Here is a 26,460-nt window from a genome sequence, read left to right as displayed (position 1 = left end):
ATTATCACTACCCCCCCCCCCCCCCCCCCTTTCAATATAAAAAAAATTCTGATTATTTTTTTATTCTTCATTTCTAATCTCTGACAAATTTATTTAATTTATATGTTTCTATTCTATTTGAAAAGCACAGAAATAAATCAATCATATGCAATTTCTATTCACAGTCGTTTCACGCATATATATAAGAATTTTATAAATATTAACATTGCAATTAAGTGACTGAGGTTTAAAATACACTTTAAACTCTATATATACGTGAAACGACTGTGAATAGAAATTGCATATAATTGATATATTTCTGTGATTTTCAAATAGAAACATATAGATTAAATTGTCAGAGATTAGAAATGAAAAAATCGGAATTTTTTTTATTATTGAAATAAGGGGGGGGGGGGATGTTAGGGATAATCCTGTCCACGAGCACCTGTGACCCTGGCTTCATATTAAAGCCTCTCTATACAAATGTTTTTTTTTTTATTATCTACCTATAAGCAGAAGGTTTACAATCCAAGCGTAACATCCAACAGATATAATTTCATAATTTGTATCTTATCCTAAATCCACAGAAAACAAAAATTCTGTACTGACCATAGGAACTTTCATGTTCAATCAATTAAGAAGGAGCAGGCAGTCAATGGAGCTAAGATGATTCAGCTTGCTGCTGGTGGTGTTGTCCGTTCCACGAAAAGAAAATAGGCCTATTGACGATTAGACCGCCCAAGTTTTACATTGAAATATTATGTATATAGGAAAATAAAAAAAAAAAATTCCCAAGAACCACTGGACCAGAAAAGCTGAAACTTATGTGGAAGCATCCTAGCTGGGGTAGTGTAAAATATAAATTGTTCAAATCAATACCCCCAGAGGCAGGGAGGGGCCATAATATGGAATGCAAGTTTTACATTGAAATATATGAGAAACAACAGGCCCATGGGCCACATGGCTCACCTGAGTAACTTTGGTGATGCATTTCTTTACCAGATTTCCTGTCTTGTTATTTTACATATTCTGGCCCGTTCCCCCTCCCCTGTCATGATTTTAAGGTATTAAAATTTACACTACTCCAGGTTGTATCATCAATGCAAGTTTGATCCTGGTAGCACTTATAGTTACTTGGGAATGGACCTGCTCCAAAAACTTTAACCTGGTCACTCATCTGCATGGAAAATGTAAGTCAGATCCAGCAATCGAAGCGTGTCTGGTAGTATCAATCCCTAGATGCATGCAAATTTGATCCAAGTAGGGCTGACAGTTACTTGGGAATAAATCTGCTCCAAAACCCTCATCTGGAAAGTGTAGGTCAGGTCCAGCATCCAAAGCAAGTCTGGTAGTGTCCATCCCTAGATAGACCATCCATGCAAGTTTGGACCGTGCAGATCTTATAGTTACTTAGGAATGAACCTGCTCCAAAAAATTAATCTGGTCACTCATCTGGAAAATGTAGGTCAGATCCAGCATCCAAGCAAGTATAGTAGTACCCATCCCTAGCTGCATCAGCCATGCATGTTTGGACCGTATAGGGCTAGTAGTTACTTGGGAATGGACCTGCTCCAAAAATTTAACCTGGTCGCGCATCTGGAAAATGTAGGTCAGATCCAGCATCCCAAGCATGTCTGGTAGTGTCCATTCTTGGATGCATCAGGTAGGCTTATACATGTAGTTAATCGGGAATGAATCTACTTCTCAAACTTTAATCAAGACGCTGACATCAAAGCCAGGGGTATAGCATAAGCTCATCTCGACTTCCCCCAAGGTGAAATAACAAAAACTAGAAATATGTCAATAGGACATAAATGCCCTACTAAGGTTATAACAGTACATGTGTAATGCAACATGAAAATTCGAATCTGTGTATGAAATTTCAGAATATCTTGAATAGTGATGCTGTTGAATTGCTTACATCAGTATCGGCTTATAAAGTTTAAAATAATTTAAGAAAAGTGAGGTCAAGGTCAAATGTAAGGTCAAAGTAAAACAAATGTTGATGCAATTGAAAAGCTCTCATCAGTATGTGTCACCATATGTAGTCGAAAAAATATTAATGATTTCTTTAAAACTGACTTAATCACAAATTGATAAAAGTGAGGTCATGGTCAAATAAAAGGTCAAGGTCAAAAATATTGATGCAGATAAATTGCTTACATCCGTATAGTGTGTGTATCAGCATATGAAGTTTGACACAAAGATGGGCGCATTTGGCGTGTGATCTGCAGCAATCATTCGTACGAAACATTTATGGTTTAAATGTGGTTGATTTGGTTGGCTGCACATAGATGGTCAGATTTAATTTACAAACACGTCCAAGAGTTTTTTTTTCATTTAGTTTGAAAGACTGAGATTTTAACTTATATGTCCGTTTTTCCTAGGGAGTATTTATAACAGTAATGTTTCACAAAAATAAATACCTAAATATTTATTGCATAGGTGCATGATACGTTTATGAACATTAAAAAATAGAAGATTGATTTCGTTCGAGAACCAAAATTTATCTCATTCAAAATTTTAATACATCAGTACATATAACAAAACTAACAAAATAAATGCATGGTTGTTTGCATGAAAAAAATTAACGCCCCATGCAAGGCTCGAACCAAAAAAATTTTCTCTTCAAGTGCACTGAACAGGCAGCCCAACTTACTGAGCTATCGCCGCTACACAAACACTGTTGATTTTTAAAGGACAAAGAAGCACCACATTCACACATTTGGATTTTGGGGGGAAAAGTTCATTTTTCGTGGTCTCTGGGTCTTCTCTCTATTTATTGAAAACGCGAATTCGTTTCTTTGAATTCAAATACATACAAATAAGGTTTAAAAATCATGGAGAGAAGACCCAGAGATAGGAAAATTAGAAAAACGTGTTTTAAAAATGAACAATTTTGTACCAAATGTCTGATCTGGTTAATTTTCAAGTTATTTTTTAGTAAATCAAAGCTCAATTTCGGAAAATATTTTCCTTTTCAGTTGCACAGGAACCCGATAAATAAAAAAAAATCTTAAAATTTCATGTGACATGTGGTTTTAATTTTCACTTTTCAATAACGCCCAGATTCCTGCCGAATGCCAATCAAAAGCGCCCTCGTTCTTTATCATGTGAGGTCAAGGTCAAAGGAAAGGTCAAGGTAAAAAAAAAAAAGTTGATGCAGTTGAATAGCTCTTATCAGTATATATCAGCATATCAAGCTTGATAACACTATCTTGAAAGGTATCATTAAAACTGAGCAAAACACTCATTTATGAAAAGTGAGGTCAAGGTCAAAGGAAAGATTAAGGTAAAATATATTAATACAGTTGAATAGCACTCATCAGTATGTATCAGCCTATGAAGTTTGATAACGCCTTTGTACGGTATCTTTAAAACTGAGCTTATCTCCCATTGAAGAAAAGTGAGGTCAAAGTAAAAGAAAAGGTCAAATGTTGATGAAGTTGAATAGCTCTCATCAGTATGTATCAGCATATGAGGTTTGATAACACTATCTTCAATGGTATCTTTAAAATTGATTTAAACACGCATTTAAGAAAAGTGAGGTCAAAGTCAAAGGAAAGGTCAAGGTCAAAGATGTTGATGCAGTTGAAAATCTCTATCAGTATGTATCAGAATATGAAGTTTGGTAACACTATCTTGAATTGTGTCTTTAAAACTGAACTAAACACTCATTTAAGAAAAGAGAGGTAGAAGGAAAGGTCAAGGTAAAACAAATGTTGATGCAGTTTCATAGCTTTCATGAATATCTATTATCCTATGAAGTTTGATGAAAATATTTTGGATATAGTTTCTTTGAAACAAAGCTTTGAACTGTGTGAAACGGAAAGTGTGATGGAAGGACAGAAGGACAGCTAGACGGAAAGACGGAAAGCGGACATGACAAACACTATATGCCCTGGCAAAATTCATGGCGGGGCATAAAAATATCTATTTCAAAATTCCAATTTTAATTTGGCCTGAATATAAATTATTTTATTCATTTTTGCAGGCAGTCCTAAAATTCAACAAGAGGCTCAAGGTCGTGAATCACTTTTCTGATATGTTGTACAATCTATCACTGCTATTTGAAACCCCTCAGCACCCTGTACATATAACTGAAGCCTTGAAATTGCAAAAGTAGGTTATCATGATCATGACTGACATTTTGGTTAAAACACTCTGAGAGCCCAGGATAACCAGCTGACAATGTGTAATAATTCTGAGCCAAGAAGTATAAAGTCACCTTGACCAACTTATTGGTTGACATTCTTCGATTATCCTACCGGTCACGGTAGCCTAGTGGTAGAGCGTTCGCTTCGTGATCGGGAGGCCCGGGTTCGATTCTCGATCGCGGCGCCGCGTCATACCTAAGACGTAAACAAAGGTAGTGAATGTTCCTTCGCCAAGCGCTCGGCACTAGAAGTGAAAGTCACGGGTCTTTCGGATATGACCTTAAAAACGTAGGTCCCGTGTCACGGTAGGCGTTGGCACGATAACCCTCACTGCTCAATGGCCCTGAGTGCCGAGTATAGGTCTAAATTTGAAGCCCTTCACCGGCATCGGTGACGTCTCCATATGAGTGAAAAATTCTCAAGAGGGAGTCGTTAAACAATATACAATCAATCAATCAATCTTCGATTATCCAAATTGCATCAAATGACAAAGTCTGATGATTCTAAGTCAATAAGTACTGAGATATCTAAATATAGCCATAAAAATTCAAAAGTAGGTCACCATGACCTTCTTTCTGTTTGACATTATCCAAGGATCGACCAAATACATGTATATAAACTGAGTTATATACAAATAGAACAATAAAACTTTAAATGACAAAGTTTGTTATTCTAAGCCAACAATTACCTGATATTTATATTTAAATACTGAGTATAGCCATAAAATTTCGAAAGTAGATCTAGGTGACCTATATTTGGTTGACGTTCTCCAACGACTAAAGATGCAGAAATTGACAAAGTTTACTACTCTTAAACAATTAACCCTTGATAGTTTTACAACTAATACAAACTGAAAGTTTGATGATTCTAAGCCAATTATTGCATGAGATATTTGTCATATAACAATGAAATTTAGGTCACCATGACCTACCTTTTGGTGGAGATTCTTCAAAGACCTAATATGCATCAACTGATCATAGGCCTTAAAATGTCAAAATGTGCGTCTTAAATTGCCTGCAAAATTCAAAAAGTAGGTCACAATGACCGGCGACTTTTTTATCAATATGTTTCATAACGCGAAGATGCATCATCTTACAAGATTTAATGATTATTAACCTACGAGTATTTCAATTCCTGACCTTCGACTCAGGTGAGCTAAAAATTTTGCCAAAGTGACCTTCAAGTTGATACATGTATACTCTGAATTATAGACATTTTAATAAAATGTAATTTTTGGTCAATTTCAAAGTGACCTTGAGACTACACCCTATGTCCCAGGGCGATGCCATGAACATTTTTTTTAAATTTTCAATATATCCTTATCCTTTTATGTAAGTTTGGTGATAATCTGCCCAGTGGTTCTTAAAAAGAAGTATTTGTAGCAACCAGTACTTGTGGTTTTATTTACCTATTAATTACTTCCTCTTGTTTAAACCTTCTTCCTCTTGTTTAAGGGTAACAAACCTTGATTGAAGGGGAGCCCTCAGGCCAAGAATTTCCCTCGACAAATATGACAACTATTAGCCAAGGGGTTCTTGAGTTATGACCCATATTCTTAAACACTTACGCACACCGCACCAAAGGCCACAAAATTAGCTCTTCGAGTCTTTGGTTTGAAGAGCTAAAGTCATTTGTCAGTAAACGTGGTAAAATAGATTTACATTCTACTTTTTTGTTATGCAAACAAGTAAAACACTATGCATTAAATTAAACCTTTTGTTGTTGTTCATCTATAACTAATATAAATACACACTCTTTATGTAGATACATGAAGTATTGTGCAGCACAGTGACTTATATATAGAATTCATGACAATGAACCAGACATAAAATCTTTATTTCCTCGAGGAAGTAAGTATATTATAATTCAAATTCAACACATAACTTGCCAAAATATTTTTTTTTTCAATCTTTTATTTTCAGAATATTAATGTACTCTCTGAATTTCAAATTTTTTTTTAAAATTTTGATTGATTTCCAAGAAGAACAGGTATATACAGAGTAGATAAAAAATGACACCATATTTTTGACAATCAACAAAAATCCCACTTGTCACATCCTCATTGAAGCAGATTTAACGCATACTCCTTGCCCCCATCTTAGTTTTTTTGAGCAGGAGTAGTTTCCCTTGATAGCACTCTTCAGTGTCCACTTTATTTAACAATAACAAATCAGACATTGAGTTCCACTTTTCCTCCTGCCTTAAGTTTCTCTGTGTATTTCTTCAGGCTTGGTTCTACTTCCATTTCTATGAACTTAGTAACCTGCAAAATAAGAAGATTAAACTAGAACTGTCCAATAGGGACAAATACCCCCCGCTGGGTTTTTCAGAGAAGGTGCCAATTCCAAAATACTTTATGGATCTAGAGGTGCTCACAATTTACTTACAAAAATTTGCAGTGAAATATAATTGCTCATCATGTTTCTTAATGAATGAAACAAAGGTGCAACCAAATGAAACATCAATACTAATACACTGTAATTTCATTGTAACATTATTTTTTTTTATTTTTTATTTTATTTTTTTATTTCTGCATTAAAAAAATATATTGCAATTTATATGTGTTATGTCACTCTGCAAACTAATTGTTGAAAAAAAAAAAATATTATACAAAATCAAATTAATCTTGATGACTTTTTATCAAATTCATTTTGAAAATAAAGAGCTGGTCATCCAGTAATGAAGTGCTTTGACAGACAATAAATTACAATTAAGAGAATAAGAGAAGAGAGATCTTTAATTCTTGTACTGCTCGATTCCCAGGAGATTACACATGGTTGATAACGAGATGCCTTAATGTTCAACTTCCCACACCAAACTCATTAATTTATCTTTAACTAGATGCATGTCCAGTCATTATTCCCAAGAGACAAATGAAATTACATTATCTTCTGTGCAATGTAAAAACTGTTTTTAACACTTGATTTTTTAAAAAGTTTTTATGAGTAGTTTTAAGCTGTAGAATTTTTGTACAGATATTCTAGAATTTATGTCTCAAACCTTATACATGAGCCCAAAATGAACAAGTCAATTAAAATAAAAAATAAAACCTGTAAAATGCAAAAAAATGAACAAAAAGAGTTGAAAATTCCAGGTGCACACCTTCATATGGTGAATAATAAGTGTACAAATTTTCAGATTAATCCTTGCAATAGTTTCTGAGAAACGGTCCGGACAAAACCACAAAATAAAAATGAAAAAACACCTGTAAAATTCTAAATAATAATCGAATCAAGATGAAAATATCAGGTGCACAACTTCATATGGTGAATAATATGTGTACAAATTTTCAGACAAATGCTTCCAATAGTTTCTGAGTAATGGTCCGGACAAAATCTCGTCTACAGACAGACGGACAGACGGACAGACGGACAGACAGACAGACGGACATGGTGATTCCAATATACCCCCCCTAAACTTCGTTTGCGGGGGGTATAAAAAGATTACCTGTTAAAAAATCAATATATAAAACATTTGAACAGCATAGGGGATTTGTTATACATTTGTTGCTACAATAATTTCTTATCTAATAAATGTGCCAAATAAATTCTCAATATATCTACAAAAAAAAATTCATCTGATGGTTAATTTTTTTACCCCCAGCATCCTCAAGGTTAGATGATAAAAACCTTCGTTAAATATTGAAAATAACACGAGTCATGCTTATATGAGTATAATGAACAAGTTTTACTGCGTAGTTTTTAATTTTTCATTCAAAATTTCACAATGACAGGATTCAAGTGAAAAAACAAAATTGTAGTACTACAGATTAACCCCCTTCCCCGGAGTCAAGCATTTTAATGCATATATACCATTTCCTATTTCTAATGCAAAATCATGAATATACCGTTTCCCCGCAATCAGTAATATTTCATGCACTTTCAAAAGTAAATTTAATCTTAAATTTACTGCCAATTCCCATATGAAAAATATGATCATATCAAAAATACTACAGTCATAATTATTTACGCATAACTTAAGAGAAAATTGTACCGTTCTAAAAAGTGCTCGCAGGGATGAGGTAATGTCATATATTTCTATGACGTGTACATTTAGTGTATGTTGCATCACAGTTCAGTAAGTTGTAAAGAGGTAATAAGGATGCTTGAAGAAAGTAGAAATTTGATCATCAAAGAAGGTTTACAATATCTTAATATTTTTTAACTTTAACACTTGCATCATTTGCAACAAAAAGGCCCAAAAATATATAACAATCCAGCTATCCAGTTTTTTTGTTTGTATCACCTGTCCTTAACAGTGCTACACTTTGTTTCATTAGGGCTATAAGTACAATTCTCTGTTATCCTTGGTATTCCTGTAAGGGGTGCATTCTCAATGCTGCATAATAAATGTCTCTCAAATGGTGACCTAGATTCTCTTTAATATGGAATATATGGAGATAATGAACAGTATTCAAAATCAAAAGTCTAGAAAACAAAAAACAAAATAGGAGCAGAGCAAGCACGGACCTCTGAAACATCAGAGGTGGGATCAGGTGCCATGGAGGAGTGAGTAAAGTGGCTAAGAACAAAGTGGTTAAGAAATTAATAACAACAGAACAAGAATGAGCCAATCCATGATAGTAGGATCTATTTGTCCTGGTATATCCAGTACTGGTCTAAGATACCACAGTACTAGTCTAAGATACCACAGTACTGGTCTAAGATACCACAGCATCTTAAAACCCACCTGAGCTGGAGCTCGTCCTGTGAAGGTTTGTGGATCCAGAAGAGAGTCCAGTTCTCCATGGATTGGCTTAAAATAGTCGGATTTCCTGATCCGTTCCGTGAGGTCATTATCACCACCTTCTTGTTTTACAACACACCCCGCCTCCTGAGACAAAACGCGGATCTGTTCATGACATTCCTGAAAAGGAAAGGAAGTTTTATATTATTCCTCTAAATATAATTTTATACAGTAATTACATATACACGTTTAAATGACGATTTTGGTTATAATGACCTCTGGAGAGAAAATTAAGATGTGATTTAAATATATTTATTTGCAAGAACTTTCTTTTGGCATAAATACGTGAGACAATCTATTTGCGCCAAAAAGTTTTAATCTCCTTTAAATATTTCTTATTCAAAATCATTAATAACAATGGCAGAATCTGTGAAAATTTTGTTTGGCTTATAAATGCCAAAAAATTTCTTGCCAAAATAAGGTGTCACTAAAATTTCATCATTCATCATTTATAGATCTTTGCTTACACATTTGAAAAATAAGTATTCAATCATACATTGTACTCGTATTATTAGCTATATTCCTACTAAAAAAAATTGTAATCACACATTTGGAAAAAAAATTCTTGATTTAAAAATTTCTTGAATATCATGAAAAGGTAAATATGTAAAGAACTCTTGTACAGTTATATTATCAGCTAGGTATTCAAGCATTCTTTTCTTTCCAGCAAGAAAGAATTTCCCAATCTGAAGGCATGTATTTTACAAGAGGCCCATGGGTTACAATGCTGACCTGACCCTGCTGTTCTTCATCAGCAGATTTTTTTCCTGTTATATATTCCTATGTTAAACTTTGATCGGCTAGTTTGGCCCTACCCTACCCCTGGGGGTCATGATCTTAACAAATCTGAATTTTCACCACCATCAGGTGAGCTAATAACAATGTCTACCTGTCTGTTTCCTCCAGCTTTGACCATCGCCATGATGATGTTCTCTGTAGCCATGAAAGGTAACTCCTGGTTGACTCTTCTTTCAATGACCTGGCAATAACAGTTTGTTAGGCCATGCAAAGATAATTACTTGGTTCTCAGGCCTTTTTTCAAGAAATATGATGAGGGAGGGAAGCATTTTTTTTTTCTTTTTTATTGCCCCCAAAACATGATGAGGCAGCTTTTTACATTGTATAAAACCTCAAAAAATGATGAGGGAGGTGATTTGGTGTTTATATTTTATTGATTTAGCAATAAAAAGGGTCAATGAGGCACCCTTGGAAGAGATGAGGGAGGGCCTGAGAACCAAGAAATTAATTTTTTTGCCTTAGTTTTAAAGGGGAAAATAAATACATTGCAATAAAATAGTGCAGAAACAATTTTAAAAAATTCCTTTATAAGGGGCTTCAAATCCAGCAAATTACTTTCTTTATTACTGCAGTTTATCAGCAATGCAAACAGAAAATTTATAAAGGGTAGTCATAAGGAAGGTATATGCATTAAATCTTAAATAATTGAGAACCATGTGATAAGTCCTCTAACTAATAAATAATATTCTATAAATACAATTTTATTCCTTTTTATATTCCATAAAATACTGGATATTATGTTACATTTAACATCAGATATATTTCTTTCCCCCCTGTTCCATAAAATACTGGGTTTCGTGTTATTTTTATGCCTGGATATATTGTTTTTTACCTCAGAGTCTGTAATATTCTATAGAATACTGTTGACATTGTCATACTACCTTTGGATATACGACTATCCCCTCTGCAATATTCTGTAGCGTACTAAGGATTATGTCTGCTGTTAAAAATGCCTCTGGCAAACTGATCCGTCTATAAAAAATACAAATCACATGGATATTTCCTTTATGCCAGTGTATAGGTAAACTATTTACAACATAAACACTGGTGTTTAATGTCACCAAATGGTGACAAATCTGATAGCCATGAAAATGCACCCAACAGAGAAACTTCAATCCACGCCTCAGGAGTTTAGATACCAAGCACAAATACTATAAAATATTTGTAATAGGTACACTGGCAGCTTTATTTTGAAATGTACCACTGAATTCTCTGTACCTGTTAGCTGTATTGTCTAGTGTTTGTCACTGAATTGTGTCTACCTGTTAGCTGTATCGTCTAGTGTTTGTCACTGAATTGTGTCTACCTGTTAGCTGTATCGTCTAGTGTGTGTCACTGAATTGTGTCTACCTGTTAGCTGTATCGTCTAGTGCTTGTCACTGAATTGTGTCTACCTGTTAGCTGTATCGACTAGTGTGTGTCACTGAATTGTGTCTACCTGTTAGCTGTATCGTCTAGTGTTTGTCACTGAATTGTGTCTACCTGTTAGCTGTATCGTCTAGTGTTTGTCACTGAATTGTGTCTACCTGTTAGCTGTATCGTCCAGTGTGTGTCACTGAATTGTGTCTACCTGTTAGCTGTATCGTCTAGTGCTTGTCACTGAATTGTGTCTACCTGTTAGCTGTATCGTCTAGTGTGTGTCACTGAATTGTGTCTACCTGTTAGCTGTATCGTCTAGTGTTTGTCACTGAATTGTGTCTACCTGTTAGCTGTATCGTCTAGTGTTTGTCACTGAATTGTGTCTACCTGTTAGCTGTATCGTCTAGTGTGTGTCACTGAATTGTGTCTACCTGTTAGCTGTATTGTCTAGTGCTTGTCACTGAATTGTGTCTACCTGTTAGCTGTATCGTCTAGTGTTTGTCACTGAATTGTGTCTACCTGTTAGCTGTATCGTCTAGTGTTTGTCACTGAATTGTGTCTACCTGTTAGCTGTATCGTCCAGTGTGTGTCACTGAATTGTGTCTACCTGTTAGCTGTATCGTCTAGAGCTTGTCACTGAATTGTGTCTACCTGTTAGCTGTATCGTCTAGTGTGTGTCACTGAATTGTGTCTACCTGTTAGCTGTATTGTCTAGTGCTTGTCACTGAATTGTGTCTACCTGTTAGCTGTATCGTCTAGTGTTTGTCACTGAATTGTGTCTACCTGTTAGCTGTATCGTCTAGTGTTTGTCACTGAATTGTGTCTACCTGTTAGCTGTATCCTCCAGTGTGTGTCACTGTATTGTGTCTACCTGTTAGCGCTATCGTCCAGTGTTTGTCACTGAATTGCCTGTACCTGTTAGCACTATCGTCCAGTGTTCGTTCCATCCACTGTACGGACGCCGTCATTAGAGGATCCTGTACCAGACAGATCAGGTGACGCGCTAACGCACAACAACGCTCACTTCTCATTGGATTACGCTTGTACGGCATGGCGCTGGAGCCTGTAGAATAATAAGTGTGTTGTAAATGACACATCTGACCTTTATTTATGAAACGATCAAAGACTAACATGTATCCTTAACCTTACCTTGACCTTTAACCTACAGCAAACCTTGTTAATTTTTATAGACCTGCATTTTTAAATTTTTTTTCAAATAAGGTAGAATTATTTAAGGAATCACTGTCTAGTTATAGTATAGTATGCTAGGGCATCAACGCTAGTTGGAAACATGGGATAATTTGCATAACGGGCGAAGCGAGAACATGGGATAATTTACGCATAACGGGCGAAGCCCATTATGCGTAAATTATCCCATGTTTCCCACTAGCGTTGATGTCCCTGGCATACTATACTAACTAGACAGTGATTCCTTATATTTCCATTTCATTGTGAAATAAAATTGTAAATTTAGACTTTAAAAATGTAGATTAATAGATTTAAATTACATGAGGACTTCCATGCCAATTTCAATAGTCCTCGCCCACTGACGTCAAATGCATTGGCAGCCGCACGAGATTTACATGCATATTTGGCCGTCTTACAGTCAGACACAGAGACAGATGCGCATGAGATTTGCATGCATAGTAGGCCTCCTTAGCTCCTGGCCTATCGACCTGCCTAATTTACATTCCGTCAGAATTATCAAGAAATAAACTCCGGAAACTTTCAAAGAGTTATCACAGAGAGAAAAATTAGAAATGGAAATATTTACCAATTTGATCTTTTTCAAATGGTTCTTCTAACTCCTTGAAGTTAGCTAAGAGTCTGATGTCTGTACAAATCTACAAAAGCCATATATTTTATGTTTTATTCTCTTTATACCGCTGTGCTTTTCTCCATCCATTACCAATCCTTATAAACTAGTTTGATTTTTAAATAAAAATTCAACTTTGTAAGAATTGAAATATGTAAAGTATACTTTGAATTGAAGCATATTTGTTATCTGAAGACTTAGATTAGGTCCCAAGAGTTTCATTTTTTCTAAATTTTTAAATGTTAAATTAGCTCCTTAAAGGATCAGATAAGAATAACAACACTTTGACAGTAAAATTATCAACAGAGGGAATGACCTTCTGTATAAAGGCTCCTAGACTGGCTAGTACAACAGTAAAATTATCAACAGAGGGAATGACCTTCTGTATAAAGGCTCCTAGACTGGCTAGTACAACAGTAAAATTATCAACAGAGGGAATGACCTTCTGTATAGAGGCTCCTAGACTGGCTAGTACAACAGTAAAATTAACTACAGAGAGAATCACCTTGTGTATAGAGGCCCCCAGACTGGCTAGTACAACAGTAAAATTAACTAGAGAGAATCACCTTGTGTATAGAGGCCCCCAGACTGGCTAGTACAACAGTAAAATTAACTACAGAGAATCACCTTGTGTATAGAGGCCCCCAGACTGGCCAGTACAACAGTAAAATTAACTAGAGAGAATCACCTTGTGTATAGAGGCCCCCAGACTGGCTAGTACAACAGTAAAATTAACTACAGAGAATCACCTTGTGTATAGAGGCCCCCAGACTGGCCAGTACAACAGTAAAATTAACTAGAGAGAATCACCTTGTGTATAGAGGCCCCCAGACTGGCCAGTACAACAGTAAAATTAACTAGAGAGAATCACCTTGTGTATAGAGGCCCCCAGACTGGCCAGTACAACAGTAAAATTAACTAGAGAGAATCACCTTGTGTATAGAGGCCCCCAGACTGGCCAGTACAACAGTAAAATTAACTAGAGAGAATCACCTTGTGTATAGAGGCCCCCAGACTGGCCAGTACAACAGTAAAATTAACTAGAGAGAATCACCTTGTGTATAGAGGCCCCCAGACTGGCCAGTACAACAGTAAAATTAACTACAGAGAGAATCACCTTGTGTATAGAGGCCGCTAGACTGGCCAGTACGTTGAGACTGTCGACGTCCACTTTACGAGAGTATGTCTGTCCACACACCATATACGTCCTACGGGGATTTAATAAAAGTTAGATAATTCATAATTTGTTCAGATATGTCAGATTTAATAATACAAACACATAAATACTGTAGACATACTTTTTTCCACAAGATCATAATTCCGCGGAATCTCAATTTCTGTTTAATCCGCGAGTAGAAAATTAGGCGGATTTTCTGGATTGTCACTATATGTCTTACATTTATATTGAGCATGCTTGGACAAATTTCTGCGGAAAATTTGTGACCATGTACAGACCGTAAATTAATACCTTGTGGAAAAAAGTACTTCTACAGTATGTTTGTCATCCAAAAAAAATTGTTGCATTCTATCAGTATGTTCACAAAAAACCTAAACATCAAATATTTACTCACTGTTTAAATCCTGCCATCTCTGTGACTAACTTATCCAGCTTTTCAACCTGTACAGAAATTAAAAACAAAATCATAAATTAAAAGCTTGCCTTGACGAATGTTATCAGTATAGGTAATGCAAATCTCGCATCATATTTATTTAGTAAGTTTGCATCCTTCAACAATATTCATGCCAGTTCTGCTTAAGATAAGGTCTTATAGCTCATTGGGAATTGACAATTCTTCCCAAAACTTTAACCTTTTCACTTGTCAAGAAAATGTCTTTCATGTCCTAGTACATCTGAAGCAAGTCCATCCTTAGATGCATCATTCATTCAGTTTAAATCATAACGGGTCATAAACTTATATAGCTACTCCAAAAGCGTTGCCATGGTCACTCATTTCGAAAATGTAGGTCAGATCAAGCATTTGAAGCACGTCTGGTAGTGTACATTCCTAGATGCATTATCCATGCAAGTTTGATCCGGATAGACTTATAGTTACTTGGGAATGGACCTGCTCCAAAAATTAAACACTATTAAAAAATTCTTCATCCACGAAATCTAATCCCCACAAACCAACATTTTTCCATCAAAGCACGAAAAATTTGACCACATGAAAATATGTGATTTTACGATATTTAACCATTTTAAGTCATAGTGCAGTACTGTGATGTTGATTCTGTGGGACAAAATATAGAATTTTTGAATTTTCCCCCAAAAAATTAACAAAGATTTTCTATTCAAAATTGTTACAAGTCTTTTCACTTGGTTAAAAATTCATTGATCATGTTGACACTTTACAGATTTGATACTGTAAAATCACATATTTTCATGGGGTCAAATTTTCGTAGTTTGAAGAAAAAATGTTGGTTTGTGAATGAAGAACTTTTTTTGTAGTTGTGCATATGGAAATTTACGTTTCGTGGTAGTCATAAATTCATGGGTCTCTCCATACCTCAAAAACAATGAAAATTAAACCCCCATAAAATTAGTGATTTCACAGTAAGTGTCAACAAGAAAAACTCCTTGGAAAAACAATACCTGTAATAGAAAAAATCATAATCATTCTTTATTTTTGATCACTTTTGTCATTCTGAATGTACACTTACAATATCAGTCACTCACTCTGTACACAGTCAATACCTACAACATTTTAACTAGTCATGGCAACAAGAGGCCCATGGGCCACATCGCTCACCTGATCACTGTGGCTAGGAAAAAGCAGAATTGGTTTATACTTGAAAAGCTTATATCCAAAAGTAGTCCCAAGACCAATCATGGCGTTGCTATTCTTGAGAAGATTTTTAAAGAATTTTCCAATACATTTCTATGTAAAAATTTGGTCCCCCATTTTGGCCCCGCCCTACCCCTGGGGGTCATGATTTGAACAAACTTGAATCTACACTACCTGAGGATGCTTCCATATAAATATGATCAATTATGGCTATGCTATTCTTGAGAAGAAGATTTTAAAAGAAATTTCCTATATATTTCTATGTAAAACTTTGGTCGGCCATTTTGGCCCCGCCCTACCCCTGGGGGTCATGATTTGAACAAACTTGAATCTACACTACCTGAGGATGCTTCCATATAAATATGATCAATTATGGCTTTGTTGTTCTTGAGGAGAAGATTTTCAAAGAAATTTCCTATATATTTCTATCTAACACTATGGTCGGCCATTTTGGCCCCGCCCTACCCCTGGGGGTCATGATTTGAACAAAATTGAATCTACACTACCTGAGGATGCTTCCATATAAATAAGATCAATTATGGCTTTGTTGTTCTTGAGAAGAAGATTTTAAAAGAAATTTCCTATATATTTCTATGTAAAACTTTGGTCGGCCATTTTGGCCCCGCCCTACCCCTGGGGGTCATGTTTTGAACAAACTTGAATCAACACTACCTGAGGATGCTTCCATATAAATATGATCAATTATGGCTTTGTTGTTCTTGAGGAGAAGATTTTTAAAGAAATTTCCTATATATTTCTATGTAAAACTTTGGTTGGCCATTTTGGCCCCGCCCTAGCCCTGGGGTTCATGATTTGAACAAACTCGAATCTACACTACCTGAGGATGCTTCCATATAAATATGATCAATTATGGCTTTGTTGTTCTTGAGAAGAAGATTTTTAAAGTAATTTCCTATATATTTCTATGTAAAACTTTGGTCGGCCATTTTGGCACCGCCCTACCCCCGGGGGTCATGATTTGAACAAACTTAAATCTACACTACCTGAAGATATTTTCCCATAAGTTTCATCTTTCCTGGCACAGTGGTTCTTGAGAAGAAGATTTTTAAAACATGCCGCCAAATTTTCATTAATTCCCAATTATCTCCCCTTGAATGAGGGCGTGGCCCTTCATTTGCAGGGCTTGACATTAACGCTTGTCCGGTACCAATGAAAAAAAAAAATTTCGGACAAGTGAATATTGCTGGGCACTTGTCCGATTGAAGAAGTCTTCAAATAATAATAATAAAAAAAAAAACAACTATTGTAAAGTTTATCGAATAAAAACGGAAGCGGTACATAAACCTGAATTTCGATCCCGATATCAATCACTATGTAAGTTCACACTTGATCGGGATCGATGTTCACTAATTGCAGCCATACTATTGCAGCTTGGATCTTACAACGTTTGTGAGTTTAGAATATATTTGATTGATATTACAAATTCACTTGCGAACATTTATGCTGTTGTCAGGACAGGGAGTCTAGATAAAAGTTTGTTTTATATGTGTTTGTCTTATTTATCAATAACAACACTTATAAATCAAGCACATTTAATTTTTTTATTGTTTTCAAGTTGACATAACAAGACTTTCATTGAAAATTTTTCGGACAAGTGAAGTTGAAGTTCGGACAAGTAAATATCTTGGTCACTTGTCCGAATGGACAAGTAGGAAAAAAAGTTAATGTCGAGCCCTGATTTGAACAAACTTGAATCCCCTTTACCCAAGGATACTTTGTGGCAAGTTTGGTTGAAATTGGCCCAGCGGTTCTTGAGAAGAAGTCGAAAATGTGAAAAGTTTACAGACAGACGGACAGACAGACGGACGCCGGACAGACAGACAGACGGACGCCGGACAAAATGTGATCAGAAAAGCTCACTTGAGCCTTCGGCTCAGGTGAGCTAAAAACTGTACACAGCCTAAACAAATCATATGTAGAGAACAATCATAGGTATTTCAATCAGGCTTGATGAATTTATGATAGACAAGCTATTGCTCCCTTAGAAGTTGTTTGAGTGTCATATTTAAAGCACCCTAGAAAACAAGAATAATCTTTTTTTCAATTTTAATCAGATCAACAGAGAAAAAACCTTTTCTTCGTCTCCTTCAAACAAGGTGAGAAAGCTGGCCTGTGTTCCTGTGGTCCCCTTCACTCCCCGGAACCTGATGTTATCCCGGGCGTTCTCCAGGTTCCTGAGGTCCATCAACAGGTCCTGTATCCAGAGGCACGCCCTCTTACCCACCGTAGACAGCTGAGCTGGCCTAAAACATGTAAAATATCACAAGAATTAAGTATGATGTTATGTCAATGTCTGGACCACAGATTAAGTTGTCACAATCAATCTACAGAGCTGACTAATAAATTTGCAATAATATAAGAGAAAAAAAATCACTAAAATTTATATTTTCAGTCCACCCTGACTTATTACATGTATACCCCCCCCCCCCCCCCCTCCAAATCATTCCAAACCTGGGTCCAGCAAATAGAATTCGCAATACTTCTTTTTTCTTCAGAAACGAATGTACTTACTGTAAATGTGTATAAGACAAACAAGGCAAATCCTTTTGCTTTTTGGCGAAATCTGCTAATCTCTTTATCACCCCTGCAAGCTACAACAGATATCTTGGATTTCAATGTCTGCTGATTGCTTTATCAGACAGACATAATACATCAGATATCTCAGATATTAATGATCATACAGTGATGCTTTAAGAGATATCTGATATTTTAATGATAATACAGGGACGCTAGAAGTGATAGCTCAGATTACAAAGATCTCTGAAGGATGCTTAAACAGCTATCTTAGATTGCAAAGGGAGGATATGACAGATATTATTTACTGTGTACGTATTACATTTGGCTGTGTATTCTTTTTAGTACTATTGCAGACGAAAAATTAAGCTGAAGAAAGACATAGTTTATAAAATCCAATATGCAGTTTTAAATAAGAAATTGTAATTGTACAGGACGACAATAATGTAATTTTAATTAAATCAAAGCTTATAAATACTTCTTCCATCGCAAATATGAACAAAGGAAGTTTATTAATGTTATTTTTTCTGTCATTCAAAATAGTTATTTACAATTTTGCAACAAAAAATTCCTATATCAATGTTGCAGCTCATATTGCTTTAAACACGTGTTAAATTTTGACATTTTTTTTCCCTCTTCATCAAATGCTCATGCCAGTGAGACAAGGCTAAATATGGGGATTTCTTTAAGGAATGACTCTACTTCATGGCCAAATTATTTCTGTATATTTTTTATATATTTTTTTTGTTACATTTTGTTTGACCCCAAATTACTTTAATATGCTTTATATTATAATAATTATAACGTAGCTACCAGGCATTCTTCCTTTACCTACCTTTGGGAGTAGGATGTCAAATCCATCTCTCATAACAATCAAATCCTACAATAGACAGAAACAGATACAATCAAAGTACTAAAAGTACTGATAGAAGCAGGATGTCAAATCCATCTCTCATAAGGCCAAAGTTTTTATTTTTTTTTTTGGTGTACGATTTTTTGACACAAAAATATGTATTGAGCGGTCGAAAAATAAAAATAATTTGGAACCTTGACATACTTTTTTCTCGAATACTTCACAACAAACTATGTGTGTCCATGTGGGGACCAACCTAGACCCAAAATTTAGGGAGACATTTTCCCTTAAAGAAATTCAGGGAGATAGTAGTACAGTGAAACCTGTCTAATCCGACATGCACTGGGAGACAAAGTTTGTGTCGGAATAGACAGGGTGTCGGATTGCACAGTTTAAAAAAACATGGAAAATAGTAAAATGGGAAAGGAATTTAACGTCGGAATCCACATTGTGTTGGATTTTTCAGGTGTCGGATTAGACAGTTTTCACTGTATATTGTTTAACGTCCCTCTCCAGAATATTTCACTGATATGGAGACGTCACCATTGCCGGTGAAGGGCTGCAAATTTGGGCCTATGCTCGGCACTCAGGGCCATTGAGCAGGGAGGGATCTTTATCGTGCCACACCTGCTGTGACACGGGACCTCTGTTCATGAAAGTTTGAAATTTAGGGAGACTTCTTGGTGCGCATACGTGGCACACATTAATCATTATAAAACTAGTTCGTTGTTTATAACTTACATGTATATACATTTCAATAATTTTTCTGTATAAACATTGTATTTCAAATAATTAAACAGGAGAGAAAGAATCTTAAAAGATATTTCCCCAAATTACAAGGTATATAAATATCTAGAAAAAATAACAAAACAACATCAATTGGCATTAATAAAATTTACTTCTAGGCCTACTACACTGTACTTTTAAAATGTAAAAGTTTCTTATTGTCAGATTAATTGTTTATCAAACATTTTCTTTTCATTTCTTACATAGTAGCACAATCTTAAACTTCTAAAATTCCTCTTCTCATTAGATTTCCAGGCTTTTGGCATAGGCATAACTTTGTTAATTTCTCTTCAAACTTTTTTTTCAATCAAAAATTCTTTTTTCTAATAAAAGTTTTGATGCACATCTGCATGCTGATTAAACTACAAGTATGTTTTTTGGATCCATGTGTGACTTCTTAGGAAGTTAACAACTTCAGAATTTGACAATAAAAATATGTCTGTATTCACAGCATGAATTAACTAGAACTGTCCAATAGGGACAAATACCCCCGCTGGGTTTTTCAGAGTAGGTGCCAATTCAGAAATATGTTATGGATTTAGTAAGTGGTATTCACTATTGTCTAATAAAGTGTCTGCCACAGCATGATAAGCCCATCAGATATTGTTGATAATCATAAATTGGTTAGGACGAAGAAAATTAAGTAACCTTAATTAACAGATTGACACAGATTTCAATGATCTAATTTCCATTTCTTATCATGTTTAAAATATTGTACATACATCTCTAAGAGACTTACAGTGTAGGGATTAATTAAAACAAATAATACATCATATAATTCTAAACTGGCTGTGTTAGAGATTAACAAATATCCATCTGCAGCTTTAAATTGTTTATTGCAATATTATGAAATAATGGAAATGCTACAGTCTAATAAAAAAAATTCAAAAATTAATTATTCTTTAGACTATAAAATTCAAGTGAGACATGACTGCAATTTGTTGCAAATATATGAAAATTGAAATGTAATTTTTTTTCAATGAACACACATATATAATTAATTTTAATTATATCATACAATACTAATTCAGTTTTAATCATACACTAAAACATCAATTTGTTTTAATTACATTACACCAATTGAAAGATCTTTATCTGAACTACAGCCACAAGAACTCTTAATTAACACAAGCACCTTAAGGCCATTTCTTTTTACCCAACTCCCAAGAGGTAAATTAAGATTAGATCTAGAGATGCTCTTGCCAGTTAACTCCCGACAATGAACTCATTAATTTCTCTCTAATTTGACATGCACATTCCTGCTATCAAAAATTCTCCTTGACCAGTGCTTGATAATTATGCCCATGGGACAAACTGAATTCCTCTCAAATCATTAACATTTGTTATAGAATTTGCTCTAAAGTATATGATAAAAAATAAGTTTTTACTTAATTTAGCATTTTTTAATAAGGATACAAATATATTTTTTACATTTTTAAGGATTATGAAATTTAAAATTTTAAAGACTTAGTTTTTTTTAAAAAATCACTTAAATTAAAGGTCACAGTGACCTTGAAATAGGTTGTGACACACCGTCTACCCAAGATGCATAAATTGTCAAAGTTTAATGATTGTAAGTCTAATAGTTTTCTAGTTATGACCCAAACAAAATCACAAAATAAAAAAGAAAAAACGCCTGTAAAATGCAGAAAAATCATCCAATCATGATGAAAATCCCAGGTGCACACCTTCATATGGTGAATAATAAGTGTATAAATTTTCAGACAAATCCATCCAACACTTTCTGAGAAACGGTCCGGACAAAATCTTGTCTACAGACAGACGGACAGACGGACAGCTAGACAGACGGACAGACGGACATGGTGATTCCAATATACCCCCCTAAACTTCGTTTGCGGGGGTATAATTATTTGACAATAAAAAGATCTGAAATCTTCTCCAACATCTTTGGCATGACATCGATAGCTGTCCAGCTGTTTTGCATCTTGGTGTATTACTTGTAATGATGAACATTTTCATACCTGGAAGTGTAAAAACTTGAGGAGTTCCGACAGAGAATATGCTGCATTGGTCATTAGTATAGAAACTAGTGATTCAGCAATAGTCGCCGACGATCGAAAAATTGTCCTTGGAAGCTTGACGATGCCGACAATCGATAGCTTAACAGCAAAATCGATTGTCGCTATATACATAGATACTCTAAAAATAATGCTTAATCTTAATATATATATTGTCTTTTTGTGTATTGTACCTTTTATGTATAAAGATGGTACCTTGATTATTTTTTGTGCATCTTCCATGTGCACAGAAGTTCCTGATCGTCGCCTAATAACTGGTTACTGAGTCAGTGAATAATTCGATAACATGCTTTCAAAATAATAATTAAGGTTAAATCTAAATAATTCCCCTTCCATGAGACATAATTCAACTAGACAGCAAAAGAATTGATGATGAAATATAGCCATTAGGCCTAGAAAAAAATATGTTTGTTTCCGCTTTCGGGCTGAAAAAATATAGGGTAGGTAGGTAGGCAAATTTTTTTTTTTTGAATTTTTTTTTTTTTACTTCTTTAATGAAAACATGTAAAGAAGTAACATTAATGACAAAAGAAATGGTGTTTTCAAGCATTTCTATGACTTAAACTTACAACACAAAGGTGACTCAAACTTCTTTATGTCTTGAAAAGCTTGCAAAGTTGGAGACTATAACTCCCTGGGTGATATCTTGCACTTCATGAGCAGGGTTTCAGATTAAATGAGTATCTATAGGACATATGACATATTTACCAGAAATATTGTGTTCTAAACATTCTGTTCTAAACATCCTAAAATTATAGGCCCATTAGAAGTGTCGGGCCCATTGGACATTTTAACCAGTGTTAACAATAAATTATAAAACATTTTATCTAGCTGAGTGATAGTTGAAAATATATAATAGTTTGCTTACTTTACACAAAGTCAATATATTGAAACAGAAGGGGGATTTTTTTTAAAATTCCATTCAATGGGTATTTTACTGATATTAGTCCCACCTTTCAGTACATGTACTTGTATTTATTTCTTGGGATTACAAGTTTTAAAAGTAGTTTAATATCCAGAAATGAGATTTGTATTTCTTATTACAAGTATAATAAAGTTTACCATGTTTACAGATTGTCTAGACTAAAAATGTTTTCCTTTGTATAAAAAACCTTGCAATATTGTCCTTTTCCTGTTATTAGTCTGACCCCACATTCAATCATGGCGGTAAAAATATCAACATGGCATGGATTCCTTCGATGTTTTAAACATTCATCACTACTTTTGGGCTCTTTGCACTTGGATTTTGAAATAAAATTAAAGTATTTTTTGTCAAGATCTTACACGTACCCAGTCGTCATTGGCTGATGAAATCTGCAGTTGCATAAAAGTAGTAAAAGAATACTAGGATCTGAACGGGGGAAAACTAGTCTATACGACTGGCCGTTACATACAGAAGTTAATCGGCCATTATGTCCGTTTAAAGCTAAACATATAGGCTATTTTGGCAGGAAAATTGTATTTTTTTCCTGCCATTTTGAATTTTTATCGGCAAATGGCTGATGGCCGACGCCAATCTAAAACCCTGCATGGGACAAAAGCATTAAAAAAAATTTTAGGGTCGGCACTATAAATTAGGGTCGGTCGGGAAAGCGGAAACAAACATATTTTTTTCCTAGGCCTTAAGATCACCACTTATACAAAATCGTCTTTTAACCTGAATTTCCTCTGCTCTCACATGAAACGATATTTTCTACTTTTCACTCACATTTTGAGTATCTTTTTTTATAGTTTGAATATTAAGAGGTCAGTCAGAAGTTAAACATTAAGCTTCTATTTTTTTTAATTATGTATAGGGAATTCAAAGGAAGTATTGTTATTTTTATTGTGCATATTACCCATTCAAATGTGAACATTTATGAAGGTAGATAACTTGTTGAACTTTTACTTTTTTCTTAATATAAAGTATATAAGAAGAATGACAGACGGACAAACAGACAGAGTGATTACTATAGGGCACCCGCAAATCCTTGCTGGGCCCTAATTAGTCAGTCAGTAATTAATTTAGAAATGAATATGTTTTGAGAATTAATAAGGACATGAGCTACAATGCTTTGTGCCAATACTTATATTTCATATGGCAGTATGAAGCATTGTAATTCACATACCTCATGAATTTTCAAAACTTAATTCATATCTTATAACTAAATTATTTGTCTGAATTGACAGGTCAAATATTAATCATTCAAGGATCATTTTTGAAACAAAACATTTGCATTATAGTTTGGACTTGAAGTTCAGAATTATGACATAACAATGGAGATATTCATCCTCAAGCATGGTAGCTCATGAGAAAATGAAAAGTCATGAAGTTCTAATTTGCAAAGAATCTAAAGGAAAAATATTTGGAAACCATGATGTAAAATTAATGCTGCCTTACAGTATTATCTCCTACATAAGCTGACGTGGCTCCTAAATGTATAATGGACGCTGCCTTGGGACAACATGCTCCGAACGTGTGTACGTGGGCCATGACGTCATGTCGGAATTTCTTCTCTTCCGCAGCCGCCAGCTCAAAGTCAATATTTGTTACATTATTCTCCATTTCTTTTATTTGTTCCCCTGTGATATCCAGCCCTAGATCCTGAAATTAAATACAGTAAAAATTGTCATTAAGGGGAATCTGGACTACAGTAAAACTCGGTTATAACGAAGTCACTGGGACATATGAAATTACTTCACTATATCCGTAATTTGTTATATCTGTATAAGAAATTCATTTAATTTATATTGCTCGGGATTCAAGATAACTTTGCTATATCCGTGAATTTCCAATTTATATATCTGTGTTTGTACTAAGTAAACCAAGCTTTACTGAAGTGTATACTAAATGTTATGACTTCTCCCAATATACCACTGATTTGTCTTAATGATCATAACGATGTTTTTTTATATCATATGATCAATATGCAAATACCAAATTAAAATATAACTGAAATGTTACATTTTCTTTCCTGGTACTGTCCTATCAAACTATTTTAGAAACATTGTGGCGGAAGTAGGTTTTAAAACAATCACGATCGAAAAAATGTTCTAAATAATATGTTTTGGTACTAGTTAAAGCGTCTATATGATGATATAGGAAATATAAAATCTAAAACACAACCAAAACAAACCTCAGCGGACAATCAGACATTTTACTAGTTAGTGCATCAGACCAATAAGATTTTCACCTGTTTTGTCCGACGGACCAGTGCTTTTGGGATAGACTGCTTTCGCCCAGAGTCTGTTTGCGCTTAAACTTGTTAGCACAAAGTCGAACATAATTATGACACCATTTTCCATTTCCTTAAATTATTTTCTAATTATAAACATATATCCTGATATGAACCTTTAAAAAACTAACAATTTGAAGAAAGTGTTCTCTTACAGTTATGACTAAGTCAGGCGACTCTGACGGCACCAAAATTGCACTAGGTCAATAGTTTTAACCAGACGCTCAGCTGTCTCCGTAAGCTCTGACAAGCTCAGTGACGTCGTGTGATGTCAAAGCTAGTCGGGATGTCTTGTGCGGCTTGATGTATGAAGTGGCATTTTTAAAGTGTTTTTGATGATACAACTGTGCTCGCCCCAACAGTTACAACGTAAAACATATTTTAAATATTAATATTGAAAATATTAATTTACATGTTTAAATAAATAAAATGAAAGAGGAATGAATTCAAATCTAATGATACTGGTGACATAAAATATTTACAATAGGGTGATCGAGATAGGGACATAGGGCGAATTAAAAATATAGAAAACGGACCCTACGTGAACAGACTCGTTCAAACAGGTAAATAGGTCAAACAGGCCTGATACCCTTTTTAACTGACATGGTTGCTAGGGAGAATGATTTCCCGTATTGTGTAATTCCGGGGCAACTCTACATTTTTCATCGTTAGAAATCGGCATTTACGTTGCTTTCGATGTCTGTATATGGTTTACTGCATGTTTTACACGGCATGTTCAAATCGGCAGACGTTTGACAGGTGTTATTCAATCATTTTCGAAGCTAGATCTCACCCGACACTGGTAGGAAAGATGTAGATATAGACGAAAATTAAGTGTGAACCGAGGAGCCCCATGATTTTCAAGATGACGAGTGACGCTCCTTAACTTTTTATATACAGTAAATATGACATTTTTTAAAACGGCTAATTTCGGCGAATTTTTATTTTCATTTTAATGAGGGTATTCAGACACACATAGAAAAACAAATAAAACACAAAATACACCATCCTCAGACCTGTAACCAAGTGCTTATGATTATGAATTGACCTGACGTTATTTAACAAACCTTTTCCGACTTTGCGAGGTATGTCCATAGCTTACGCCATGTTGTGAATTTGTTCATTTCACTAAAGTTAAAGGCCATCTCTGGACTAGCATATCGCGAGACAAGGGGAGAGCGATATTTCATAAATTCCTGTGACACAACCTTACTTGTTTTACCCTCCTCTCCCGCCATGATTTTTAAAATGAAAGTAGAATTCTAAGATTATGGTCCTAGAGAAATGGAATCTTTATTTCCGGATATGAAACTTGAAAGATGTGTGGCTTAATATTGCCAAATCTTAAAAGTTTTGCAATGTTACCTTGGTTACTTTTTTATTTTACACTT

General features: G+C 34.8%; 1 protein-coding gene across 1 annotated transcript; it reads right to left on the bottom strand.

The window, feature by feature from the left end:
- Window positions 1–5,991: 5,991 nt before the first annotated feature.
- Window positions 5,992–26,306, bottom strand: LOC134279952 (adenylosuccinate lyase-like). Its single transcript, XM_062762369.1, has 13 exons — window positions 26,137–26,306; window positions 24,235–24,438; window positions 19,012–19,056; window positions 18,174–18,253; window positions 17,734–17,905; window positions 14,427–14,473; window positions 13,973–14,063; window positions 12,814–12,883; window positions 11,955–12,102; window positions 10,562–10,652; window positions 9,772–9,861; window positions 8,826–9,002; window positions 5,992–6,399 (listed from the first exon to the last, which is right to left on the bottom strand). Exons 1-13 carry the CDS (start codon window positions 26,257–26,259, stop codon window positions 6,307–6,309), a joined length of 1,431 nt encoding a protein of 476 aa, XP_062618353.1. The 5' UTR covers window positions 26,260–26,306; the 3' UTR covers window positions 5,992–6,306.
- Between the last annotated feature and the right edge of the window lie 154 nt (window positions 26,307–26,460).

The sequence above is a fragment of the Saccostrea cucullata genome, unplaced genomic scaffold (assembly GCF_032062105.1).
Source record: "Saccostrea cucullata isolate Sc308-1 unplaced genomic scaffold, CSIRO_AGI_Scuc_v1 ctg2723, whole genome shotgun sequence".
Classification (NCBI taxonomy): domain Eukaryota; kingdom Metazoa; phylum Mollusca; class Bivalvia; order Ostreida; family Ostreidae; genus Saccostrea; species Saccostrea cuccullata.
The sequence above is the reverse complement of the archived record's forward strand: the minus strand, read 5'-3'. Positions and strand labels throughout refer to the sequence as shown.